Source organism: Oncorhynchus nerka, linkage group LG3 (assembly GCF_034236695.1).
Source record: "Oncorhynchus nerka isolate Pitt River linkage group LG3, Oner_Uvic_2.0, whole genome shotgun sequence".
NCBI classification, from domain to species: Eukaryota; Metazoa; Chordata; class Actinopteri; order Salmoniformes; family Salmonidae; genus Oncorhynchus; species Oncorhynchus nerka.
The window spans coordinates 744,617-770,891 of NC_088398.1; the positions used below are offsets into that span (position 1 = coordinate 744,617).

The following is a 26,275-nucleotide window of genomic DNA, read 5'->3' on the forward strand; positions in this document are numbered from 1 at the left end:
AAGTGGACTTTATGTTATAGTGACTGTGTGACTGACATGTTGATGGAAGTGGACTTTATGTTATAGTGACTGTGTGACTGACATGTTGATGGAAGTGGACTTTATGTTATAGTGACTGTGTGACTGACATGTTGATGGAAGTGGACTTTATGTTATAGTGACTGTGTGACTGACATGTTGATGGAAGTGGACTTTATGTTATAGTGACTGTGTGACTGACATGTTGATGGAAGTGGACTTTATGTTATAGTGACTGTGTGACTGACATGTTGATGGAAGTGGACTTTATGTTATAGTGACTGTGTGACTGACATGTTGATGGAAGTGGACTTTATGTTATAGTGACTGTGTGACTGACATGTTGATGGAAGTGGACTTTATGTTATAGTGACTGTGTGACTGACATGTTGATGGAAGTGGACTTTATGTTATAGTGACTGTGTGACTGGCATGTTGATGGAAGTGGACTCTATGTTATAGTGACTGTGTGACTGACATGTTGATGGAAGTGGACTCTATGTTATAGTGACTGTGTGACTGACATGTTGATGGAAGTGGACTCTATGTTATAGTGACTGTGTGACTGACATTTATCCACTAAGTTAGTGTAGTAGAACTTGCATTAATAGAGACGGACAGGGTCCTCACTAGCTGTCACAGCCACAGAGTTTAGCCCAAAGCCTGGCAGATGGCGATATTGAGTGGTTTCATCTCACCGCCCAAAGGCATTGTATGAAGCCGGTTATATACACTTGTATCCCTGGTGGACCGGTTCTTACATGAAACATTCTCCATTCAGGCTGCAAAGGCATCGATTTCCTCCGTAATTTGATTTAATGGCGAGAAGGCAGAAAAAAAACGGGGAAACTGCTTTCTTTATGAAACACTATTTTCTACCACCATGCCAAAGTGGCTAAGAATGTTAGTCCCAGATGTTGCATATTGCATTCAGCCAGTCAGGTTGCAGAAGTCTGTATACCCCACCCATAGCAGCATTGGAAGATGTTTCTGGTTTTCAGGGACACAGTATTTTTTAACTAACTTCTGTTTCCCCTGAAAAACAGAAGTGGGGACTCTGCTCAGGCTTCTTTCAATGCCTGCTATGTTAGTTTACCCCTGGCTGAACTGGGAGGGCAACATCAGGGAAGAGCGTGCTTGTTTGAAATGGAAAAGCGTTGCAGTAGCTTTTGATAAAGAACATCAAGACGAAGATTGTGGAGATTGTGACAGCCGGCTAAATGGCATCCCTTGAGAATGCAAGAACAAGATGTATGTCAGGAGAAGTGCAGTATTATCATAAGGAGGTGTATATTTGGAATACGGAGGAGGAATGGAGGGAAAAGAGAGGCAGAGGATGTCTAAGAGAGAGAGGAACAAAGAGGCTGAGCTTGAGTGCCTTAAAAATAGCGGGAAAAAAGGGAGATAATTTGTTAAAGAAGAATTGTAGAAAGTGTTAGCAGATTGAGCTGAAGACAGAAGGAGAAATGGAAATGAATGAGGTTGAAGTATCGGAGGTGGTAGGTGTGGTGAAGTTCTCGGAGCCCAAGGGTCAGGATAAAGAGGAGTGTGACAGTAGGAGTGAAGTTTTGGGAAAAACTGTACCCCTGCCTTTTGGCTGATCCATTTTTGGTTTCAGGCTGGGATAAAATAGAGATGGGTGCTGTGGAATCGGTGAGGGTAACCAGAAGTGGTCTTGTGATAATTGTTTGTGTTTCTGCTGGTCAGAGGGAGAAGGCATTCCACATTAAACGAACGGGGGCAAGAAATGTGAATTGTTTTGCTCTCAAGATAATGGCACCATGTCACACCCTGACCATAGTTTGCTTGTATGTTTCTATGTTTTGTTTGGTCAGGGTGTGATCTGAGTGGGCATTCTATGTTGTGTGTCTAGTTTGTCTGTTTCTGTGTTTGGCCTGATATGGTTCTCAATCAGAGGCAGGTGTTAGTCATTGTCTCTGATTGGGAACCATATTTAGGTAGCCTGTTTGGTGTTGGGGTTTGTGCGTGATTGTTTCTTGTGTTAGTTTTTGTGCAACACGGAACTGGTTTCGGGTTTTCACTTTGTTGTTTTGGTTATGTGTTCAGTTTTCTAATTAAAAAACCATGGATAACTACTGTGCTGCATTTTGGTCCACCTCTCCTTCATCAGAAGAATCCTGTGACACACCATTGAAAGGATTGATTACTGGGTTAACAGTAAATGTAAAAGTTGACCAACTGAAGGGGAAGATTCCCAGTGTTTGATGCTCTTCATTTGGTGCGACGCAGACAACGTGGCAAGTGGTGAAACAGAAGAGTCATTGTCTGTTCTTTTGAGTTTTGATGTTGTCTTTGCCCAATAAAGTGATGTGAGGATTTTTAAGTTATCGTGTACAATATTTTGTGCCAAATACATTACGTTGTTACAGGTGTCAAGCTTTTGGGCATGTGGCAGCAGTGTGTTGGAGGGAAGTTCCTAGGTGTGAGAAGTGTGCAGAAGGGCATGAGACAAAGGAATGTGTAGCATTGGGGAAGGTAGTGGTATGTGTTAGTTGTAGGGGTGCCGATGGGGCTGAGGATCAAAAATGTCCAGTGCAAAAGAGGCAGGTTGAGGTTTCCAGGGTTAGAGTAGTGCAGAAGTTGCCATATATTGAGGCATTGAAGAAAGTAGAGTAAGATAGGTCAAGGGGAGGGATCCTGATAGGAGTGGTGCGAGTTGTAAATCTGTACCAGTACAGAGGGATATGCCAACAAGTAATACATGTTTCTGGAAGATTGGATTTTGGGCATTTATAGCAATGGTTATCAACTGTACTGCAGGGATGGAACCTAAGTCACAGAAAATTGAGGTTGTGGTGGCAGCTGCAGCGAGGTATTTGGGTGTGCTGGCTTGACATTAGAAGAATTACAGGATGTGTTAAGGTTGTTGGCCTGAGGTAGGACTAAATATATTTAAATAGTGGAGTAGGGTCATTTCTATTCATTTTTTTGTAGTTTTAGATGGTAGGATATTTGTTTATTTTTTTCAAGCAAAGTATAAGGGAGTTGTACTCCAGTCTAGTAGGTGGCGGTAATGCAACTTTATTGGATGCAAACCGCCGTTAAACGTCATCGAAGAAGAGCGCAACATCAGGAACTAGCATTAGCAACTCTTATGGTGGTGGAAAATGGTGTTTCATAAAGAAAGTATGCATATTATCTCTGTCCCCCCCGCCTCCTCGCCATTAAATCATGTCTTTGCAGCCTTATTTAGAATGTTTTATATACGAACCGGTCTAAGGGAGATACACAAAGTCATAAACCAGCCTATTTCTACCATTTATCTTCTTACATTTTTATTTTAAATCTAACCAGAACCACACTGCTGACTGTATGTCTAACCTTAACTCCAAATTAAGACCAAATAGCACATTTTGGTTTTCATATATTTTTACGATATAGCCCATTTTGACTTTGCCGCTGGCCATCTACTAGCTAGGTGGATACCCATACCAAAGATTTGTTCTATCTGTTCCGATACCGGCCAATCCAAAATGGCGACCGCCGTTCCAGTTGAATCGGGATTGACTGCTCCGACAGGTATCTATAATAACTAATTTAGGTTTCCGTGAAGTAGTTTGCACGAAAATGCAATCTAATAACGTAGCTACAGATTCAGCACAGCCTGTAGCTGAATATGGTCATTTTGTCTGAATTCAACTGACTTCATTTCTCCTGTCTGAGCTAGCTAATGTTATCACAGTTGCTGTTAGCTAGTTTGCTAACATCAACAAACGGATAGGATGGTTTGCGTTATATCTAGCTAGGCATCTAACGTTACACGCTTGAAATTGGGTCATGTACTTTATAGTGTTTGTATTAAGGGCTTGGGATGGGATAGCCGCACACCCGAAAATGTGGTTATTTTCAATCAGATGTAGTTAATGTTGGCTCACCCTGAATGGGGCAAATTCTCGAACTCCAGCAATGTTAACTAACTACAGTAACGTTAGTTGGCTAATTTACTGCCTCTAACTATTTGCCATGCTCGAAACCAGTGGGTCTTTGTTGATATTTTGTAATATTTGCCGCATCTCGTAGTAGGACGAAACACCTGTTAATTGATGTTAGCCGGCTAACTAGCCAACCCAACAAACTGAGGCCAGCCAGCAATGTTGGCTAGCTAACTAGGTGTGTTGAATATTTACTTGTAATGCCAGCACAATTGTTTTCGTGGATAGAATGTGGTGGTCATGTCTATGTTGTTGACACGGTAATGTTGTTCTACAGCTTTTGGACTCCTGACAAAATCAGGCAGTCACTAATCAATTAGGCTAAGTAACGTTAGTTTAGGGTGGAATGGATACAGATTTCGCTTCCATGGGAGATTTTTAAAAAAGAATATTAACTAGGCAAGTCAATTAAGATCAAATTTGTATTTACAATGACTGCCTAGGAACAGTGGGTTAACTGCCTTGTTCAGGGGCAGAACGACAGAGTTTTACCTTGTCAGCTCGAGGGATTCGATCTAGCACCCTTACAGTTACTAGCCCAACGCTCTAACCACTAGGCTACCTGAGAATAAACAATAATCTGAGTAATGTAGGTCTATGTGGTTGAAGAAGAGCCTCCTGCTCTATCATTCCAGCACATTTACAGAGAACTTCACTGGAAGTCACAGAGAGGAAGAGGAATTCACGGGGAGTCCTGACTAGAGCTGGGAGATAAATCCATATCGCGTTAAATTGCCTGAATTGATGCGAGAACGATAAGTCGCTCTGGATAAGAGCGTCTGCTAAATGACTTAAATGTAAATATAATACGTTTATAACATTAATGTTCTCCACAGTTAAAAAACAAAAAATAATCCTTTATACTACTACTGGTTTGATGGTTGTAGTTATCAATTGTCCCATTAACAATCGCCCAAATTAGCCAATTTATTTCCTTTCAAACTTCACATTTTTCTAGTATAAAATCAAATCAAATGTTATTTGTCACATACACATGGTTAGCAGATGTTAATGCGATTGTAGCGAAATGCTTGTGCTTCTAGTTCCGACAATGCAGTAATAACCAACAAGTAATCTAACTAACAATTCCAAAACTACTGTCTTATACACAGTGTAAGGGGATAAAGAATATGTACATAAGGATATATGAATGAGTGATGGTACAGGGCAGCATACAGTAGATGGTATCGAGTACAGTATATACATATGAGATGAGTATGTAAACAAAGTGGCATAGTTAAAGTGGCTAGTGATACATGTATTACATAAGGATGCAGTCGATGATATAGAGTACAGTATATACGTATGCATATGAGATGAATAATGTAGGGTAAGTAACATTGTATAAGGTAGCATTGTTTAAAGTGGCTAGTGATATATTTACATAATTTCCCATCAATTCCCATTATTAAAGTGGCTATGTATAGGCAATGGATCGAAATGAATGATACCAGCTAAATGCCTGCGATAAGTGATCAATGTTGAAAATGTTTGGTTTATTTCCCCAGGTCTAGAACTGACTGATTTGGTTTTTGGTTGTGGTCACATTATTCACTTGTTCAGAATCAGTTGATATCAGAGGTTATGATGTGAACAGTGATGATGTGAACAGTGACGCTGGGTCAGGAAAGGAGAGTCTTATCATACAGGCTCTTATCAGCTTGACTACGGTGTTTGTTACAGTTGATCTTTCCTTGGTACTGTAGTAGCTAGCCAGTTTGAGTCAGGTCATGAGAATAGACAGGTCTGTTTTGGTCCCGCAATAACGAGCCTGATTGCTTTATGGGGATCTAAGTCTGACAGGACTGCGAACTAGGCCAATGAACTTACACATACAAATGATACAGGGTGTTCTCACTATATACAGTACCAGTCAAAAGTTTGGACACGTATTCATTGCAGGGATTTTTTATATATATTTTTTTTTTTACAATTTTCAACATTGTAGAATAATAGTGAAGACATCAAAACGATGAAGTAACACATGGAATCATGTAGTAACCAACAAAGTGTTAAACAAATCAAAATATATTTTGTATTTGAGATTCTTCAAATTAGCCACCCTTTGTATTGATGACAGCTTTGCACACTCTTGGCATTCTCTCAACCAGCTTCATGAGGAATGTTTTTTTGAAGGAGTACCCACATATGCTGAGCACTTTTTGGCTGCTTTTCCTTCACCCTATGGTCCAACTCATCCCAAACCATCTCAATTGGGTTGAAGTCGGCTGATTTTGGAGGCTAGGACATCTGATGCAGCACTCCATCACTCTCCTTGGTCAAATAGCCCTTACACTGCCTGGAGGTGTGTTTTGGGTAATTGTTCTGTTGAAAAACAAGTGATAGTCCCACTAAGCCAAACCAGATGTGATGGTGTATCGCTGCATAATGCTGTGGTTGCCATTCTGGTTAGGTGTGCCTTGTATTCTGAATAAATCACTGAGTGTCACCAGCAAAGCACCATCACACCTCTCCCATGCTTCACGGTGGGATCCACATATGTAGAGATCATCCATTCACCTACTCTGCGTCTCACAAAGACATGCCGGTTTTGAACCAAACATTTCACATTTGGACTCATCAGACCGAAGGACAGATTTCTACCGGTCTAATGTCCATTGGTTGTTTTTCTTGGCTCAAGCAAGTCTCTTCTTCTTATTGGTGTCCTTTTAGTAGTGATTTGTTTGCAGCAATTCAACCATGAAGGCCTGATTCACGCTGAATTGTCCGCTGAACAGTTGATGTTGAGATGTCTGTTACTTGAACTCTGTGGAGCATTTATTTGGGCTGCAATTTCTGAGGCTGGTAACTAATGTACTTATCCTGAACTTGAGCTAATGTTGGGGGGTCGGTAGGTAGCCTAGTGGTTAGAGCGCTGGGCCAGTAACTGGAAGGTTGCTAGATCGAATCCCCGAGCTGACGAGGTAAAAATCTGTCGTCCTGCCCCAGAACCCGCTGTTCTTAGGCCGTCATTGTAAATAAGTATTTGTTCTTAACTGACTTGCCTAGTTAAACAAAGGTAAAATAAAAATCCTCTGCAGCAGGGATAACTCTGGGTCTTCCTTTCCTGTGGTGTTCCTCATGAGAGCCAGTTTCATCATAGTGCTTGATAGTTTTTGTGACTGCACTTGAAGAAACTGATTTGGCTCAAATGCATTAAGAAGGAAAGAAATTCCACAAATGAACTTTTATCAAGGCAGACCTGCTAATTGAATTGCATTCCAGGTGACTACCTTGTGAAGCTGGTTGAAAGAATGCCAATCGTGCCAAAGTTGTCATCAATGCAAAGGTGGCTACTTTGAAGAATCTCAAATCTGAAATATTTAGATTTGTTTAGCTTTTTTGGTTACTACATGATTCCGTATGTGTTATATCATAGTTTTGATGTCTTCACTATTATTCTACAATGTCGAAAAAAGTACAAATAAAAACCCTGGAATGAGTAGGTGTCCATACTTTTGACTGGTACTGTATAAGTTCATAAATTAGGCCAATAACCAGCACATTTACTCTACTCTGTCAGACAAAAATAGGGGAGTGTCCCATATTATTGCTCTACATGCAGCCTACAGTACAGGCTGCTAGCAGGCAAACAGCCAACATGTGTTTTGAACTGAACTGCGCTGGCACTGGAAGATATGTTTAGTATGCACGCACCCTCATTGTAACTGTGGAAATGTTTCGACACAATGTCGAACTAGGATGTTATTGAAATCCTATTGTAAAAACAAGCTTTTCTTAAATGAAGCCCTGCTTGTTTCTAGATCTCTGTAGTAGAGGTCGACCTATTATTCGGAATGGCTGATTAATTCGGGCCGATTTCAAGTTTTCATAACAATCGGAAATCGGTATTTTTGGGCACCGATTTGGCAGGTTTTTAAAAAAAATTTTTTTACACCTTTATTTAATATTTGTTTAACTAGGCAAGTCAGTTAACAACACATTCTTCTTTTCAATGACGGACTAGGAACAGTGGGTTAACTGCCTCGTTCAGGGGCAGAATGACAGATTTTCACCTTGTCATCTCGGGGGATCCAATCTTGCAACCTTACAGTTGTCCAACTAGTCCAACGCTATAACGACCTGCCTCTCTAGTTGCACTCCATAAGGAGACTGACTGCCTGTTACGCAAACGCTGTAAGCCAAGGTAAGTTGCCAGCTAGCATTAAACTTATAAAAGCAATCAATCAATCATAATCACTAGTTAACTACACATGGTTGATGATATCACTAGATATTATCTAGCGTGTCCTGCGTTGCGTATAATCTGACTGAGCATACAAGTATCTAACTGAGCGGTGGTAGGGAGAAGCAGGCGCGTAAACATTCATTCAAACAGCACTGTCTTTGCGTTTTGCCAGCAGCTCCTCGTTGTGTGTCAAGCATTGCGTTGTTTATGATTTCAAGCCTATCAACTCCCGAGATGAGGCTGGTGTAACCGAAGTGAAATGGCTAGCTAGTTAGCGTGCGCTAATAGCGTTTCAAACGTCACTCGCTCTGAGCCTTGGAGTGGTTATTTCCCTTGCTCTGCATGGGTAACGCTGCTTCGAGGGTGGCTTTTGTCATTGTGTTCCTGGTTCGAGTCCAGGGAGGAGCAACGAGAGGGACGAAAGCTATACATTGGCAATAGTAAAGTGCCTATAAGAACATTCATTAGTCAAAGGTTAATGAAATACGAATGGTATAGAGGGAAATAGTCCTATAATAACTACAACCTAAAACTTCTTACCTGGGAATATTGAAGACTCATGTTGAAAGGAACCACCAGCTTTCATATGTTCTCATGTTCTGAGCAAGGAACTTAAACGTTAGCTTTCTTACATGGCACTTTTACTTTCTTCTCCAACACTTTGTTTTTGCATTATTTAAACCAAATTGAACATGTTTCATTATTTATTTTAGGCTAAATTGATTTAATATATTAAGTTAAAATAAAAGTGTTGATTCAGTATTGTTGTAGTTGTCATTATTACAAATTAAAAATAAAAAAATCAGCCGATTAATCGGTATCGCCTTTTTTGGTCCTCCAATAATCGGCATCGGCATTGAAAAATCTTAATCGATCGACTCTAGCATGTGGTCCATTTAGGCTAATTTATAGGCGAGCAATGTGATTGAGGCCTAATTCGGTTGCATGCATGCCTTGTTCATGTGTAACTGGTTGTAGTTGTTTTGTATCTTCTTCCATAGACATTAGGACTCAGTTCTGGAGGAGAGCCTTGCAGAGAGGTACCTGCATGGTGTTGCAGTGTGTGTTTGTGTGTGAGAGAGTGGTTGAGCGTGTGCTTCGTTCCTGTGAGTGCCTCTTACAGGCATTGCATTACAGGGCCTTGTGGCATTTGAGCAAGCTGAGAGCAAGCAAAGGACGAGTGGACCAAATACAGGCTGTTAATGGTTGTTTTCTATTGTTCGTGTTTGCTTTCTATTGTGTGTGCAATGCATTTTGCAGTGAAATGGCTACAACATGGTTTAGCAAGACACAGTGCCTCTCCACCCCCTGAAAGAACTAATCCTTGTGGTGTTTGCTCAAGTAATGTGGATTGGTTTAATTGATTGATTTCATCCATCTCACAATTTGAATAGGCCTAGCCTAATGTCACAGACAAGTAGCCGTTAGGCTGTTTCCTGTTTCGCTATCAGTACGCCACCTTTCCATTATATATTTTCAGTAGGTCTCCCTCCTCTTGCCTCTCACTGTCCTCAACATAACTCTGACCTGCCCACACTATTACAATAACAGCAGACAAGTTTTTTGCCAACTGGTTGTAATATTGTAATATTTCAACACATGTTGAAACTCAGAAATAGCAGTTGCTATTGGTTACAGGCCTGAAGTTCTCATGGAGTGGGTGAGAAGGCGAATCTCACACACGCACACAATTTTAAATGGCGAATCCTTTTGTGAGGAGCACATATTTCAAGCATTGTCATGACGATGTGATAACATTGAGAAAATACCAGACATATTTTACTTCTAGATTTTTCACACACGTGTTTGCTGTGTTTCTCTATGTTGGCATGTTTGTCGCACAAATTGACAATGTTTTATAATAGGCTATTGGATGTTATCTCTTGGGCTGGATAAAGTTGGGGCTGGGCCTGGGGTCTGCTGGGTCGAATGTATTCTTAGAGAGGATTGGTAATGAGCACAACCCTACCAAAAAGGAAGATGGCAACTTGGTGAGTCACAGGGAAAGTCCCAAGCTTAGTTTGGGTTATGGAAAAAGTTTAGTCATTGTCTGTGATAGAGGACCCAGTGGTCTAGACACAGTATCAGACTGGGGTTATGTCTGCCAGAGACCTGTGATAGAGGACCCAGTGGTCTAGACACAGTATCAGACTGGGGTTATGTCTGCCAGAGACCTGTGATAGAGGACCCAGTGGTCTAGACACAGTATCAGACTGGGGTTATGTCTGCCCAGAGACCTGTGGTAGAGGACCCAGTGGTCTAGACACAGTATCAGACTGGAGTTATGTCTGCCCAGAGACCTGTGGTAGAGGACCCAGTGGTCTAGACACAGTATCAGACTGGAGTTATGTCTGCCCAGAGACCTGTGGTAGAGGACCCAGTGGTCTAGACACAGTATCAGACTGGAGTTATGTCTGCCCAGAGACCTGTGGTAGAGGACCCAGTGGTCTAGACACAGTATCAGACTGGAGTTATGTCTGCCCAGAGACCTGTGGTAGAGGACCCAGTGGTCTAGACACAGTATCAGACTGGAGTTATGTCTGCCCAGAGACTTGTGGTAGCGGACCCAGTGGTCTAGACACAGTATCAGACTGGGGTTATGTCTGCCAGAGACCTGTGGTAGAGGACCCAGTGGTCTAGACACAGTATCAGACTGGGGTTATGTCTGCCAGAGACCTGTGGTAGAGGACCCAGTGGTCTAGACACAGTATCAGACTGGAGTTATGTCTGCCCAGAGACTTGTGGTAGAGGACCCAGTGGTCTAGACACAGTATCAGACTGGGGTTATGTCTGCCAGAGACCTGTGGTAGCGGACCCAGTGGTCTAGACACAGTATCAGACTGGGGTTATGTCTGCCCAGAGACCTGTGGTAGAGGACCCAGTGGTCTAGACACAGTATCAGACTGGGGTTATGTTTTGCAGAGACTGGCGTATGTCCCTGTGTCGATGCCAAGAGTTCTCGTAATTTCCTCCCACCATCCTGATCTTTCCCTGTATCCGGTGTTCCCCATTAAACCTAATACCAGGCTATGTCCACTCATTGCTGTGTGTGTGTGTGTGAGAGATGCCGTGAGTGGACAGTTAACTTGTTGCCCTTCCGCTGCTCTATGCTCTCTCTCACAGTATCTGCTCTGTGGTAGACTGTCTGAGAGGGAATGTCTGCTGTAATACTATACTGTCTGGAGATGGAGAGGCACTAAGTAACAGATAGGCAGTCAGTAAGGGTATTTGTAACTAAATGTTGTAACTACAAGCTACAACATTTGGTGTTTTAGAATTTAGTGAAAAACGTCATACAAATGCAATGCATCCTGAGCAGTGACTGAAGTACAAGGGTTCCCCGGGATTGTTTTAGGCTTGAGGCAAAGGCCCAACCACAACAGCATCCAGGGCAGGCTGACATGGAAGCAGCATTAGAGGGAAAAGTGGTGTAAATCTAGAGCACAATGTGAATGGGAGCAGCAGTTAGCCTAGGCCTATCCATTCCTGTGGCTGTGTAGGTCTAACCATGGCTCGGCATCTGTGGAAAATTACATGGTTGATGGCTGTTTTTGTAATTAACTTAGAGTGGTTGTCAAGCATTTACTGTGGCAAATTTCTTCTCAAGTCAAAATTACGCTGAAGTTTATTAGGTTTTGTGCATGGAGTGGAAAGACTGCAATGAAGCAATTCGGTCAGACACTAGATTTGGGCGATTGTACGATTGCATCGTTGATGATGACATCTCGATATCAAACGACAGTTGAACATATTTGAATTTGACTACACCGCTGGAGTCTTAGCTCACAACAGTGCAGTGAACACACAGCAGGGCGGCATGCCAAATGGCCTACACCCTAATTGCCGTAGCCTACATTTTCAATACATGTGGTAGTTGGATTATTAACATAATGAAAGAGAACAATGTAGAAAGAGCAGAGAGCATGAAAAATAAATTGTGCCGTTAAATCCCTCTTTGCAACCCAAACAGCCAATAATATAGGCCTACACATAGGCTACTGTCAATAACTTGCAGTAAACGTTACTTTGACAATTTAAACTAATATTGTCGAAGTGTTTATTAATGTCATTGAATTGTGCAGCGGACAATCGGGTATAAGCTCCTGCAGCAGCACTTTCAATAAGCGGGAACAAAAAATAAATGAATGATGAGTCTGTCAGAGTTGTCTCGCAAACAACTTTCTTTTGAATAGTTTACAAATTGTGCATTTATATAATAGTCAACATCAGTCAGATTAAGTAAATTATTATTTAGCCTTTAACATTCTTTATAACACTTGAATGAACATTGGTTTAGGCTTAAAACGAATAGGCGTATTATCCTTAGGCTAAAAATCCTAAATATACAATCCGATAAAACAAATGATTATTTGTAACAAGGAACACCAGCATGTTCACCCCCAGAGTATCGAACTCCGCAGGATGACTGAGGTTTGTAGTCTCTCCATCCTTTGCCCTGATAATCTTTTAGCATATTCTGCAAGTGCCTTGGGTAAGGTCTGCTGGCTCACCTTTGTCATATGGCCTGAAATTGAGCGAAAAACTGCCAAACCGGCGAAGACGTGCTTTTCCCTCCACTAAAAGTCAGCCATAGTTATTTTTCTGATTTTGCATTGGCAGGCTACACTATAGTTACTAAGTGAAATCCACTTTTTGAAACTGACTGAAAGTAGCCTAATGGAAGAAAGAATGTCACATGTGCTTTTCCAGATGATCAAGATGAAATAACAATACACTGGAAACGGCCTTAATATTTGTTTTAAAAGGTCTACTAATATAACTGATATCTGAGTCTTTTTATGGACAAGAGAATAATACACCTTCCAGTTTGAAAATCCTTCTGTAGCCAAGAACAAGGTAGAAATAATAAGTCTTGTTTTGAACAATGATTTAATGAACTTGTTTGTGGCTTTTGTAACAATTTGAATAAGAACAATGACGACATGCCCCAAATCACAGTTCTGGTATAACCAATGTGTCTTTTTATATTGCGTTCTTCCCGCCAATTGACCGCTCCGTACGCAATGTATATCAACGACGTTTGGATGGGAGACGATGTGTCATTCCAGACATCACACAACCCGATCAGACACTTTAATGCAGGTTCCTTCCTCCATAAACTACTATACTATATGACAAGTTCATCACTACAGCTGTCTAGCATGACTCTAGCTCTGTGATATTAGCTAAGTTCTGTCGTTAACTATTAGATTCTAAGAGGACTGAGTTGCGCATGGAACATGGAGGAGCCTAACGAAAATAGGCCCATCACTATACTCTCTAATATGTTTTTCTTTTTTCTCTCTCCTCTCAAGGGTCCAGTGGGTCTCGGAAAATGGCATCCCCCGAGGTAAGACAGACACCATCCCTGACTCACACAGCCACTAATTACAGCACTCTGCTGATCATGCTGGAGCACTGTTGATGAAACTGTGTTTTCCACTACCTTTAGGTTTAGGGAACAGTGTGTATTTACCCAACATTTCTAGACCCTGGTGAAGATGTGTTGTATATCACCTCTCTGTCTAGGGAGAGGACACAGGATATGTGGAAAGGGAGGGGGAACTGGTTTTGATGGTTTCTGTGTGTCGATGGTTGATGTTTACCTTTAAGCTGTGTGTCATAAAACCAAACAATGGAGAGAACAGGGTGACGCTGAAACTTGTTTTAATGGAGTCAAACACACAACTCTACAGTGCATTTCTTTAGTTTCTTAATACCTTTTATTTCTTCCCATCCTCTCTTCCATCTTTCTCTCCTCTCTCTCTTTCATCCTGTCTCTGTCTCAGATGCCTGGATCAAGTCAGAGTATGAAGAAGACCATTGGACACAGAGGAGTTGAGACGAACACTGGAGAGACCACCTATAAGAAGGTCAGTATGGGGTCAACACACACACACCACATGTGTGCTAACATTACCCGTAGCCTGAAGCCTTTCCTCGTCCACACCCAATGATGACTCGCAGAATGTAATGTACACAAGCATTTGAGAGTCATAGATTAATTATAACATGTGAATTCCTCGGAAACAATGAATTTATCAATCTCTCTTGACAAGCCAAGCTTCCACTTCCCCCTCCAGACTACGTCGTCAGCCCTGAAAGGAGCAATTCAGCTGGGCATCACTCACACTGTGGGCAGCCTGAGTCAGAAGGCTGAGAGAGATGTTCTCATGCAGGACTTTGTGGTGGTCGAGAGCATCTTCTTCCCCAGGTTAGACGTGTGTGTGTGTCTCTTTGTGTGTCTGTGTCTCTCTTTGTGTGTCTGTGACACTGGTGTAGCACACAACCCCTGAGCACCCGCATGAGGTATGGGGGCCCCCCGACACCCCCAAAAATATAAGTTGGGCCCCCAGATACTATATGAACATGTCATAAACCATGAAGGAAATGTTTATAATTACAGGAAATTGGCTTTAAAACTGAAACACGTTCTCTCAGCCTCATGGCAAAATCTGTAAAACAGCATGACAAAATCTGTAAAAAAAATAAATAAAATAATTCCCCTGAACTGCGCTACACCACTGGTCTGTGCCCATCTTGCATTTATGCTTGAGAGAAGTCTTCCTGTATTCAGCACTCATTAACACCCTTCTCTCTGTCTCAGTGAGGGCAGTAACCTGACCCCTGCCCACCACTACAGTGATTTCAGGTTTAAGACCTACGCCCCCATCGCCTTCCGCTACTTCAGAGAACTTTTTGGCATCCGGCCAGACGACTACCTGGTCAGTAGACTACAAAAATGTACTCAATTGAATCTGTTTGATTGGTTGTAGTTCTCTATTGTTGATTGGTTGTGTCTGGTTGTAGTTCTCTATGGTTGATTGGTTGTGTCTGGTTGTAGTTCTGTGGTCAGGATGCTACCTAACTCCTCTCCTACAGTACTCTCTGTGTAACGATGGCCTGATAGAGCTGTCTAACTCCGGCGCCAGCGGCTCTCTCTTCTACGTGTCCAGTGATGATGAGTTCATTATCAAGACGGTGCAGCACAAAGAGGCTGAGTTTCTCCAGAAGCTACTGCCAGGATACTTCATGGTGAGATATTGAAGGGGTGGGGACTTCATGGAGAGATATTGAAGGAGGAGGGGGGAGACTTCATGGACAGATACAGTTGAAGTTGTAAGTTTACATACACCTTAGCCAAATACATTTAAACCGAGTTTTTCACAATTCCCAACATTTGATCTTAGTAAAAATTCCCTGTCTTAGGTCAGTTAGGATCACCACTTTTTTATTTTAAGAATGTGAAATGTCAGAATAATAGTAGAGATAATGATTTATTTCAGCTTTTATTTCATCACATTCCCAGTGGGCCAGAAGTTTACATACACTCCATTAGTATTTGGTATCATTGCCTTTAAATTGCTTAACTTGGGTCAAACGTTTCAGGTAGCCTTCCACAAGCTTCCCACTAATGAATTAGTGAATTTTGGCCCATTCCTCCTGACAGAGCTGGTGTAACTAAGTCAGGTTTGTAAGGCCTCCTTACTCCCACATGCTTTTTCAGTTCTGCCCACAGATTTTCTATAGGATTGAGGTCAGGGCTTTGTGATGGCCACTCCAATACCTTGACTTTGTTGTCCTTAAACCATTTTGCCACAAATTTGGAAGTATGCTTGGGGTCATTGTCTATTTGGAAGACCCATTTGCATCCAAGCTTTAACTTCCTGACTGATGTCTTGAGATGTTGCTTCAATATATCCACATAATTTTCCTACCTCATGATGCCATCTATTTTGTGAAGTGCACCAGTCCCCCCTGCAGCAATGCATCTCCACAACATGCTGCCCACCCCCGTGCTTCACGGTTGGGATGGTGTTCTTCGGTTTGCAAGCCTTCCCCTTTTTCCTCCAAACATAACGATGGTCATTACGGCCAAACAGTTCTATTTTTGTTTCATCAGACCAGAGGACATTTCTACAAAAAGTAAAAGCTTTGTTCCCATGTGCAGTTGCAAACTGTAGTCTGGCTTTTTTATGGTGGTTTTGGAGCAGTGGCTTGTTCCTTGCTGAGCGGCCTTTCAGGTTATGTCGATATAGGACTCGTTTTACTGTGGATATAGATACTTTTTTTTACCTGTTTCCTCCAGCATCTTCACCAGGTCCTTTGCTGTTGTTCTGGGATTGATTTGCACTTTTTGCACCAAAGTACGTTCAACTCTAGGAGACAGAACGTATCTCCTTCCTGAAAGGTATGACGGCTGAGTGGTCCCATGGTGTTTATACTTGCGTACTATGGTTTGTACAGATGAACGTGGTACCTTCAGGCGTTTGGAAAATGCTCCCAAGGATGAACCAGTCTTGGCTGATTTTCTTTTGATTTTCCCATGATGTCAAGCAAAGGGGCACTGAGTTTGAAGGTAGGCCTTGAAATACATCCACAGGTACACCTCCAATTGACTCAAATTATGTAAATTAGCCGATCAGAAGCTTCTAAAGCCATGACATTTTCTGGAATTTTCCAAGCTGTTTGAAGACAGTCAACTTAGTGTATGTAAACTTCTGACCCACTGGAATTGTGAATTATAAGTGAAATAATCTGTCTGTAAACAATTGTTAGAAAAGTGACTTGTGTCATGTACAGAGTAGATGTCTTAACCGACTTGCCAGAACTATAGTTTGTTAACAAGAAATTTGTGGAGTGGTTGAAAAACGAGTTTTAATGACTCCAACCTAAGTGTATGTAAACAACAGCTGTATTGAACAACTGTATTGAAGGAGGAGGGAGGGGAGACTTTGTGGAGAGATTGGAGGAGGAGGGAGACTTCATGGAGAGATATTGAAGGAGGGGGGGAGACTTCATGGAGAGATATTGAAGGAGGAGGGGGGACTTCATGGATAGATATTGAAGGAGGAGGGGGGACTTCATGGATAGATATTGAAGGAGGAGGGGGGACTTCATGGAGAGATATTGAAGGAGAGGGGGGTGACTTCATGGAGAGATATTGAAGGAGGGGGGTGACTTCATGGAGAGATATTTGAGGAGATGCTTCATGGAGAGATACTGAAGGAGGGGGGACTTCATGGAGAGATATTGAAGGAGGGGGGGTGACTTCATGGAGAGATATTGAAGGAGGGGGGGACTTCATGGAGAGATATTGAAGGAGGGGGGTGACTTCATGGAGAGATATTGAAGGAGGGGGGTGACTTCATGGAGAGATATTGAAGGAGGGGGTGACTTCATGGAGAGATATTGAAGGAGGAGGGGGGGACTTCATGGAGAGATATTGAAGGAGGGTAGGGGTGGAGAGATATTGAAGGAGGGGGGTGACTTCATGGAGAGATATTTTAGGAGATGCTTCATGGAGAGATACTGAAGGAGGGGGACTTCATGGAGAGATATTGAAGGAGGGGGGTGACTTCATGGAGAGATATTGAAGGAGGAGGGGGGCTTCATGGAGAGATATTGAAGGAGGAGGGGGGCTTCATGGAGAGATATTGAAGGAGGAGGGGGACTTCATGGAGAGATATTGAAGGAGGAGGGGGACTTCATGGAGAGATATTGAAGGGGGGTGACTTCATGGAGAGATATTGAAGGAGGAGGGGGGGACTTCATGGAGAGTTATTGAAGGAGTGGGGGGTGACTTCATGGAGAAATATTTAAGGAGGAGATGCTTCATGGAGAGATACTGAAGGAGGAGGGGGGAGATTCTGCGGTGTGTTTTAGTGTTTATATAATACCTAGCTGTCTGTGGTGGTCTGTGTGTTTTAGTGTTTATATAATACCTAGCTGTCTGTGGTGGCCTGTGTGTTTTAGTGTTTATATAATACCTAGCTGTCTGTGGTGGCCTGTGTTTTAGTGTTTATATAATACCTAGCTGTCTGTGGTGGCCTGTGTGTTTTAGTGTTTATATAATACCTAGCTGTCTGTGGTGGCCTGTGTTTTAGTGTTTATATAATACCAAGCTGTCTGTGGTGGCCTGTGTTTTAGTGTTTATATAATACCTAGCTGTCTGTGGTGGTCTGTGTGTTTTAGTGTTTATATAATACCTAGCTGTCTGTGGTGGCCTGTGTGTTTTAGTGTTTATATAATACCTAGCTGTCTGTGGTGGCCTGTGTGTTTTAGTGTTTATATAATACCTAGCTGTCTGTGGTGGCCTGTGTGTTTTAGTGTTTATATAATACCTAGCTGTCTGTGGTGGACTGTGTTTTAGTGTTTATATAATACCTAGCTGTCTGTGGTGGCCTGTGTGTTTTAGTGTTTATATAATACCTAGCTGTCTGTGGTGGCCTGTGTTTTAGTGTTTATATAATACCTAGCTGTCTGTGGTGGCCTGTGTGTTTTAGTGTTTATATAATACCTAGCTGTCTGTGGTGGCCTGTGTGTTTTAGTGTTTATATAATACCTAGCTGTCTGTGGTGGCCTGTGTGTTTTAGTGTTTATATAATACCTAGCTGTCTGTGGTGGCCTGTGTGTTTTAGTGTTTATATAATACCTAGCTGTCTGTGGTGGCCTCGTCTTTTTTTCACTCTCCTCCTCTCCTTTCTACCCATCTCTTCCCTCTCTATAGAACCTGAATCAGAACAAACGGACCCTGCTCCCTAAGTTCTACGGTCTGTACTGCATCCAGGCGGGAGGGAAGAACATCCGCCTGGTGGTGATGAACAACCTGCTGCCCCGCGTGGTCCACATGCACCATAAGTACGACATGAAGGGTTCCACCTATAAGAGACGGGCCTCAGCCAAGGAGAGGGACAAGACTTTTCCCACCTTTAAAGACCTGGACTTCATCCAGGACCTGCCTGATGGACTACTGCTGGAGACGGACAACTACAACGCCCTTAGCAAGACCATCCAGAGAGACTGCCTGGTGAGGGAGGGAGGGTGTGTGTGTTCTGTGTGTGCTGTTTGGGTCTACTGTATAGTAACTCTTATGTGTTTGTGTGTGTGCTCCAGCTCCTGCAGAGTTTTAAAATCATGGACTACAGTCTACTGGTGGGGATCCATAACCTGGAGCAGGCTAGTAGAGAGAGGGAGCGAGGTGGGGGGCAGATGGGGGACAGTGGGGGGTCAGAGGGGGCGGTGACCCCAGACCAGCGCCGACCCCAGGCCCAGAAAAGTCTATACTGCACAGCCATGGAGTCTATACAGGGAGAGGCCCGCGGGAAGGGAGCCCTGGAGTCTGAGGACCAGTGAGTCAATCAATACATCACACAATATTACCTTGGGAAAATATGCAAACTGTCACGTAAATCAGGATTTGTTTATGGTGATTGGTTGGTGTGGCATATGTCATTTCAGTATGGGCGGGATCCCAGCCAGGAACTCTAAAGGAGAGAGGTTGCTGGTCTTTATCGGCATCATCGACATTCTGCAGTCCTACAGGTAGGTGCTTGTGTTTCTTTGTGTGTGTGCGTTCTTGTGTACAGACTTCATACAATTTCACATGATAATATAGTGACACAGTACTCAAAGTATTGGGAAAGTGACACATTTTTTGTTTTACCCCAGCATTTTGGATTTGAAATGATACACTGATCTGGTATGGATGAAAATACACTCAAATCAAAGCTTGACAGTCTGCACTTTAACCTCATAGTCATTGTATCATTTTAAATCCAAAAAGTGCTGGGGTACAGAGCCAAAACAACAACAAATGTGTCACTGTCCCAATACTTTTGGAGCTCACTGTATATACCATTTAGCAGATGCTTTTATCCAAAGCGACTTAGTCATGCGTGCTTATATTTTACGTATGGATGGTCCCGGGAGTCGAACCCACTATCCTGGCGCCATGCTTTACCAACTGAGCTACGTTCACGAAGACTGTTTTTCAGGTTCATCAAGAAGTTGGAACACTCGTGGAAGGCCCTCGTCCATGATGGGGTAAGATCCTACACACACAGACACATTACCTGTAGTACATTATGAAAGATGTGTCAGATCTGCCACTGCTTATGTCAGGCCTATGTCAGGTTATAACTGGTTTATTCCTTTTCCTCTGTAGGATACAGTGTCGGTGCACAGACCAGGCTTCTACGCTGAGCGCTTCCAACAATTCATGTGTAACACAGTGTTCAAGAAGATCCCATGTAAGACTGCTGTGTGTGTGTGTGTCTTCTGTTTCAATATCTACTTTTTATGATATGACGTGCTGTCGTTATTTTGTTTTCCCCACCCCTCAGTGAAGCTCTCCCCATCCAAGAAGTCTCGTGGTGGGGGTCCGGGGGGTCTGAGGAGAGCTCCTACTCTGGGAGGCCCCACCCCCCTCTCCCACGCTGCTGGACAGTCTGTGGTGGACTCTCGACTCGTCTACCAATCACACTTCAACAAGGCTGACGCAGAGGGAGACAGTGGTGAGTGAACAGTTAACACAATCAATGTTTGTATGTTTGATCAGAGGTCAAGGTGGACCAGAGCTACATGAAGTGCGTATGGACAAGGGATTAGGGGTGGACTTGGAATTGTGCCATTAGTTCCCCTCTTTACTCCCTCTTTCTGTTCAGGCATGCAGTCGGGCAGGCCAGACCTGGTGCCAAGGACACCTCCCCTAGCGGGAGGGTCAGGGGATGCAGAGGCCAACTTTTCCACGTCCTCATTAGGAAGCACAAGACTCACCACCTCCTCTCCTCTGCTACAGTAACACATCCCTCCATCCCTTCTCCTCCACAAAGTCAGTCCTCCTCTTCAAGTCATCCATTTCTCATGTGTTTCTCTCTCTCGCTCTCTCTCGCTCTCTCTCTAGGTCAGTAGGGGTTGAGGTACATAGAGCAGTAACAAGCACAGACCAAGACCACGGTGTCTCCCACAGGTACACAAATGAATTACACCACTGATTCATGTATTCCCACTTATGTGAACACACACACACCCTTATCAGTCTTCTCTCTCTGTCTCTCAGCATGGGTGCGGAAGTGGAAGTGTCAGGTGATCAGTCGGGTAATGAAGATGCCATCTCACTATCAGACATTGTCCCAGAGACTAACATCTGCTTTGTAAGTCTGGCCCAGTCCTTTTCCTCCTCCTCTTCTTAAGATCTTCACTATGGTGTTTACCATGGCTCACTGGACTCCCTCCCTGTGTGTCCCCCACAGTAACAACTGATCTGGAGTCATCTGAGGAAAAGGTGATTCTGGAACCAAGGAGGTGGGTGGAAGAGTGAGATGGGGAGAATAGTCTTGCATCCTCCATTCTCACTCTGTCGATCCATCCATCCTTTTCTGCGGGGGAGGTTTGGAACATACTTCAGGCTGACTGAACGGGGGGGGGGGGGTGGGGAAGTGAGGGAGAGTGTGACTGGGTGCCAGAGAGAGGAACAAAGAGGGAGAGAGGTGTATATATGTGTGAGGAGGTGGTAGCTGTCTGAAGGCTTGGTCAGCCAGACACACGGGTATGCTGCTAGAAACCTTTCTCCAACTAAGTTACAGGAGTCTCTGTCATGAAACCCACATCACAAAGTCTGAAGGGGAGAGGGACGTGGGCTTAGACACCCCTGTATCAACAGTGTGGAGGAGGAACACCATGCTCTATATCACTCTCTGTTCTGTTACTTTGTGCATTCCTTCTTGTGGACAGTATTAGGGTTCCGTTTTCAGTGACTTAGAACATAATATCTCATATGTTATCATTCTACATCTGTCCACACCTTCCTCCGTCCACACCTTCCTCCCTCCACACAGCCAGGAGATGGGACGGACAGGAGAATCATCTCTATATGTAGTGTTTTTTAATTATTTTTATTATGACCACACTTTTACTGATGTGGACAGAACATATGACTTCATCACACAGACCTTCTATTCTTTTAGATTATGGATGTATACAGTAGCTGACTGACTGGAGCTGGGGGCAGGAATGTACAGGCCAGAGCTATTCTGCCCTACCAAGCAAAAAGGCAGTAACTGCTCATAGTGTGGAACTGAGAAAAATGGCTTTTATTTACCTTAGTTTCACAGTTACCTAGTGGAGTTACTGCTAATATCAACCCCATTTTCTCAAAAACAATGCGAGGCAGGATACTTGTGTAACGGATGTGCAATAGCTAGCTAGTTAGCGGTGGTGCGCGCTAAATAGCGTTTCAATCGGTGACGTCATTTGCTCTGAGATCTTGAAGTAGTGGTTCCCATTGCTCTGCAAGGGCCGCGGCTTTTGTGGAGCGATGGGTAACGATGCTTCGTGGGTGACTGTTGTGTGCAGAGGGTCCCTGGTTCGCGCCCGGGTATGGGCGAGGGGACGGTCTAAAGTTATACTGTTACACTTGCCCACATGATTAAGTCATTTTTGCTACATTAAATACATGCTAACTCATTTTTGACCAAATGAGCAGTTACTGCCTTTTTTCTTAGTAGGGCAGTATGGGTAGGCTATACACCACAGGAGGTTGGCACCTTAATTGGGGAGGACGGGCTCGTGGTAATGTCTTGAGTGGAATGGTATAAAATACATCAAACACATGGTTTAATGTCATTCCATTTGCACTGTTCCAGTCATTATTATGAGCCATCCTCCCCTCAACAGCCTCCACTGCTATACACAGTGTTACCGGCTGATGGGAAGGCTCTGTCTGTCTCCATGGTTATCCTGGAATCTTCCTCTCTGATGAGACCACATGTGCTATATTGATCTAGGAGTGAGAGACCAGAGCAAGAACATAGTAATGGCCGCCACCTCCATACCCTTAGAATAGAGTGGGGTTCCCCAACTGGAGACCTGCAGATGCAATTTTTTTTATTGGTGGACATAAGGTAAACGCCAGCAAATCCACACTAAATGATTTCAATTTAAGAAATCTGTTCTAAAGTATTCCTATGCAAAATAGAGATCTGTGATTTGAAAGAAAGGTTTGAAATTGTTTGTCAAATATTATTAATGTTTGGGTTTTCTTGGGTCAATTTGCAAATGATTTGTAATTATGTTCCGGCCCCCTGACCATCCGCTCAAGAAGAAAAAAAATCACCCCACGGCTGAATCTAGTTGATGATCCTTGGAATGGAGGTTCACCAGAGAAGAGACAAAGAGGAGCAGTAACAGAAGGACAGGACAGTGACCTGACCACACTAACACTAGCTTTTTATATCTGTGCCTTTGTGTCTGTCTGGTACTAGTCTTGCTGAGCTGTGTCTCTCTCATATTTTTGTTTCTTTAATGTCCTGTTACACATACATTCAAACTCTTGTTTGAGCATGTTTTTATATTCTCACTACCAATCAAAAGTATATTTGAAAGAAAATTGACCAATCAACCAGCAGGGTTGAAAGGAATGAGCCAATCAAAATTCAGAGCGAGCTTTTAACGCACACTCTACACCTGCCTTTTTCTGTCTTCGTATGGCAGTTCAATTTCATCACATTCATTCACACCCAGCCATTTAGACTGTTTTGTGCACAAAGATTATACGTGTTCTAAAAGCAATGGTAATTCTACCACCGTCATTCAAGCACTTTGATACTTTTATCTGACCTAACTTTTATTAATAAGCAACAAGGGATTTCTGCTGGCTACAGAAATGACTGCTTCACCCCACTGAGTTTGAGACTCACCACATTGTGTGAATGGCTTTGTTTGCGTCTCTGTAGTACACCTCTTGTACATTAACGTTTATATAAATATGGGTTTATTTTTTTCCCCCTATTTGCTCAGTCATTGTGTAGAATACTAACACAAGCCCTGTGTGGTAGCTCATACTATTTATCCTGTAGTAGGATATTTCAGACACATATCACTACCTAGTGGTTATGCTAGATCTTGTATTTCACACCAACAGAGTGATTTAAAGGGCCACCATGGCCTGATTGTGAGGACACATTTCTAAGTAGATGGGAGTGCACATGTGGTTCAAAGCAGAGAGGGAGAGATGGACAGACTGATAAACTGGGGGATATCAGCCTGTGGTGGAAATGATTAATGTTCATTGATGCACCGTGAGACAATAGGGATGTTTAAAGGGAATGGGGGAGTACAAGAACACAGCCATGCCCTGAAGAAACTAGAGGCTGGAGGTGGAGCGCTCTCTGATCAACTGTCATGACAAATTGGAAAAGCAATCAAAATGGTATGGACTTGAACATGGATGAACTTGCTGAATATGGAAACTACATCGAAACCTATGCTTCAGAACTTGAGTTTTGATTAACTTGATGTTTTCCTAACGGATCTGAGTTTAATGAGCCTTCAAACAGAGTTGCAGCGCTCACCGTTTGAGAGGAGCTGTCCTGCATGATAAATATACGTATTTTAAAGCACATAGGAAGGAAGGGCACAAGAGGGGGTGGTATTGGTTCCAAATGAGTTATTTACACAACTTACTACATGGTTTGATTCATTTCAAGTTCTTGTCTACTTTTCCTGGCGAACCCAACCTCTTTGCAAAAAGCTCATGATAATTCCTGGTTAAATAATTTCCAAACATGGCCCTCAATTAAAAGTTGTGCTCTTTTGAATGCTTTGACCTTTGACCCTGATAACCCTGCTCAGCTTCCCCATTTCAAAGAGCTCAGTTCAGTCTTGTGCTTTTTGAGAACAGTTGGCCACCAAAGAAAACACTCCAAGCCCCATGTTCCCAAGTTTTGAATCACATTTTCAATAGATGGTATTGTGTCTTATTATAACAAGGGCCTTAGTGTGACAACAGGGTCTGGATTTGACTCCATGAACGCTGATCATGACTTTTAGCGTATGCTTAACTTTACAAACTAACATCTGACAGTCAGAACAATGTTGTTTTAAAGCCTGTGTGCTTCTGTGTAGATGCTGGATTAAACCCGTTGCAGCGTCTGGTGACTTGACTGGACCACAGCACAACAGACACCTCACCCTTTGGTGCTCAAAGGGCGGTACACTTGCAACACAGACACTACAGAACATATGAACTAATGCAATATGAACAAGTCTGCCATCTTAAAGTTTCAAGAATCGTATTTATTGTATTTGTATTATGACCTTGTAGCCTGAAATGATTCATAAGTTGTACATGTACCGTAGATGATTGTACGTATAATAATGTATTCTTCTGACAGGAAATGTCAGACTTAAGTAGTGTATTGCATATGGGAGGGGATTATTTGACCATTTTTATATTTCATGTTTGATTTTGATAGTGATATATTCTCCATTGTTCTGGGGCAAGGATGTCCCATGCTTTTCTACGTTGAATGTTTCACACAGCCTCCGAGCCAATGTTGCTGGTTACCGTCTATGCTTCAATTACTCTATTTTTACTCTGCCTGTATAAAATATGTATATAGTAGTCACGGAAATGCCTTCTCATGCTGCCTGTTCCTTCTACCATCTTTCAGTGATGTAATGTTTTTCATATTGGCTCTGATATTAGAATAAACTTATTTTCTAAATGTTGGTTCTTGTCCTTATTCCTGAACATGATACAACTGTTTAGGGAATGGAGGGGTAGGTCTACACTACAGTAGATCCACAAACTCACATCACTTTATTTGTGAGCGGGGGAGTCTCTGTCCTTGACATGGTATTTTACAGTATATTGACTTAGGTTTTTGTTTGCAGGAGAGGCAAAGAAGGCCTTAAGCAGGGCCCCAAAAAATGTAATATTAGGTGTTCTTGCGTTCACTACTTTTCCTCCCTAATCTTTGTAAAAAGCTCAATATATTCCTGGTTAATATTATTAACAACCATGGCCCTCAAGTTGTGCTTGAGTGTGGATTGCAGTCTCTCTTGGTCCATAACGTATGTCAGTGGAGGCTGCTCATAATGGAAGGAAAGGCACAGGAGATGGTGGCCGCTCAGTAAACAATGGACCTGATCGGACAGCTCAGAGCTTGTGCTCTTTTCTGTCCATAAGAAACAAATGGATTGGTGGAAGAGGCAGGGCAGGCCAGGCGCAAGGAAGGAGGGTGTGGTCAAGCAAGGCATCCCCCGAGGATAGATGCCCTAAGGTTTTTATCAGAACGGGCGTAGATTAGTTTCGCCTTTTTCATTTCCCGACATGAGTTTGTGGTGTTTGCTTTAAAAAATAATAAAATAAAAATAGATAACTTCATTCAAATTATAGCTCACAACTGTACAGGGGGAGAGGGGTGGGGGCGCTAAGGAGTGCATTCACATATATCTACACACTTTCATACACACACAATTGATTGTATTTTTTGTATTGGTATTGGTTCCACAATGAGTTATTTACACTAATTACTGAATTACTACATGG

At 42.8% G+C, this 26,275-nt stretch overlaps 1 protein-coding gene across 2 annotated transcripts; it reads left to right on the forward strand.

The window, feature by feature from the left end:
* Nucleotides 1–3,480: 3,480 nt before the first annotated feature.
* Nucleotides 3,481–25,448, forward strand: LOC115146908 (phosphatidylinositol 4-phosphate 5-kinase type-1 alpha-like). 2 transcript variants are annotated; one of them, XM_029688926.2, is made up of 16 exons: nucleotides 3,481–3,558; nucleotides 13,476–13,510; nucleotides 13,950–14,033; nucleotides 14,244–14,374; nucleotides 14,768–14,885; nucleotides 15,043–15,195; nucleotides 18,671–18,970; nucleotides 19,057–19,292; nucleotides 19,402–19,485; nucleotides 19,938–19,986; nucleotides 20,108–20,192; nucleotides 20,286–20,456; nucleotides 20,607–20,739; nucleotides 20,846–20,911; nucleotides 21,002–21,095; nucleotides 21,195–25,448. In XM_029688926.2, exons 1-16 carry the CDS (start codon nucleotides 3,513–3,515, stop codon nucleotides 21,195–21,197), a joined length of 1,788 nt encoding a protein of 595 aa, XP_029544786.1. In that variant the 5' UTR covers nucleotides 3,481–3,512; the 3' UTR covers nucleotides 21,198–25,448. The 2 variants fall into 2 exon arrangements, with proteins under 2 accessions (XP_029544786.1, XP_029544780.1); XM_029688920.2 differs by lacking the exon at nucleotides 3,481–3,558 and adding an exon at nucleotides 9,101–9,200.
* Nucleotides 25,449–26,275: the final 827 nt, after the last annotated feature.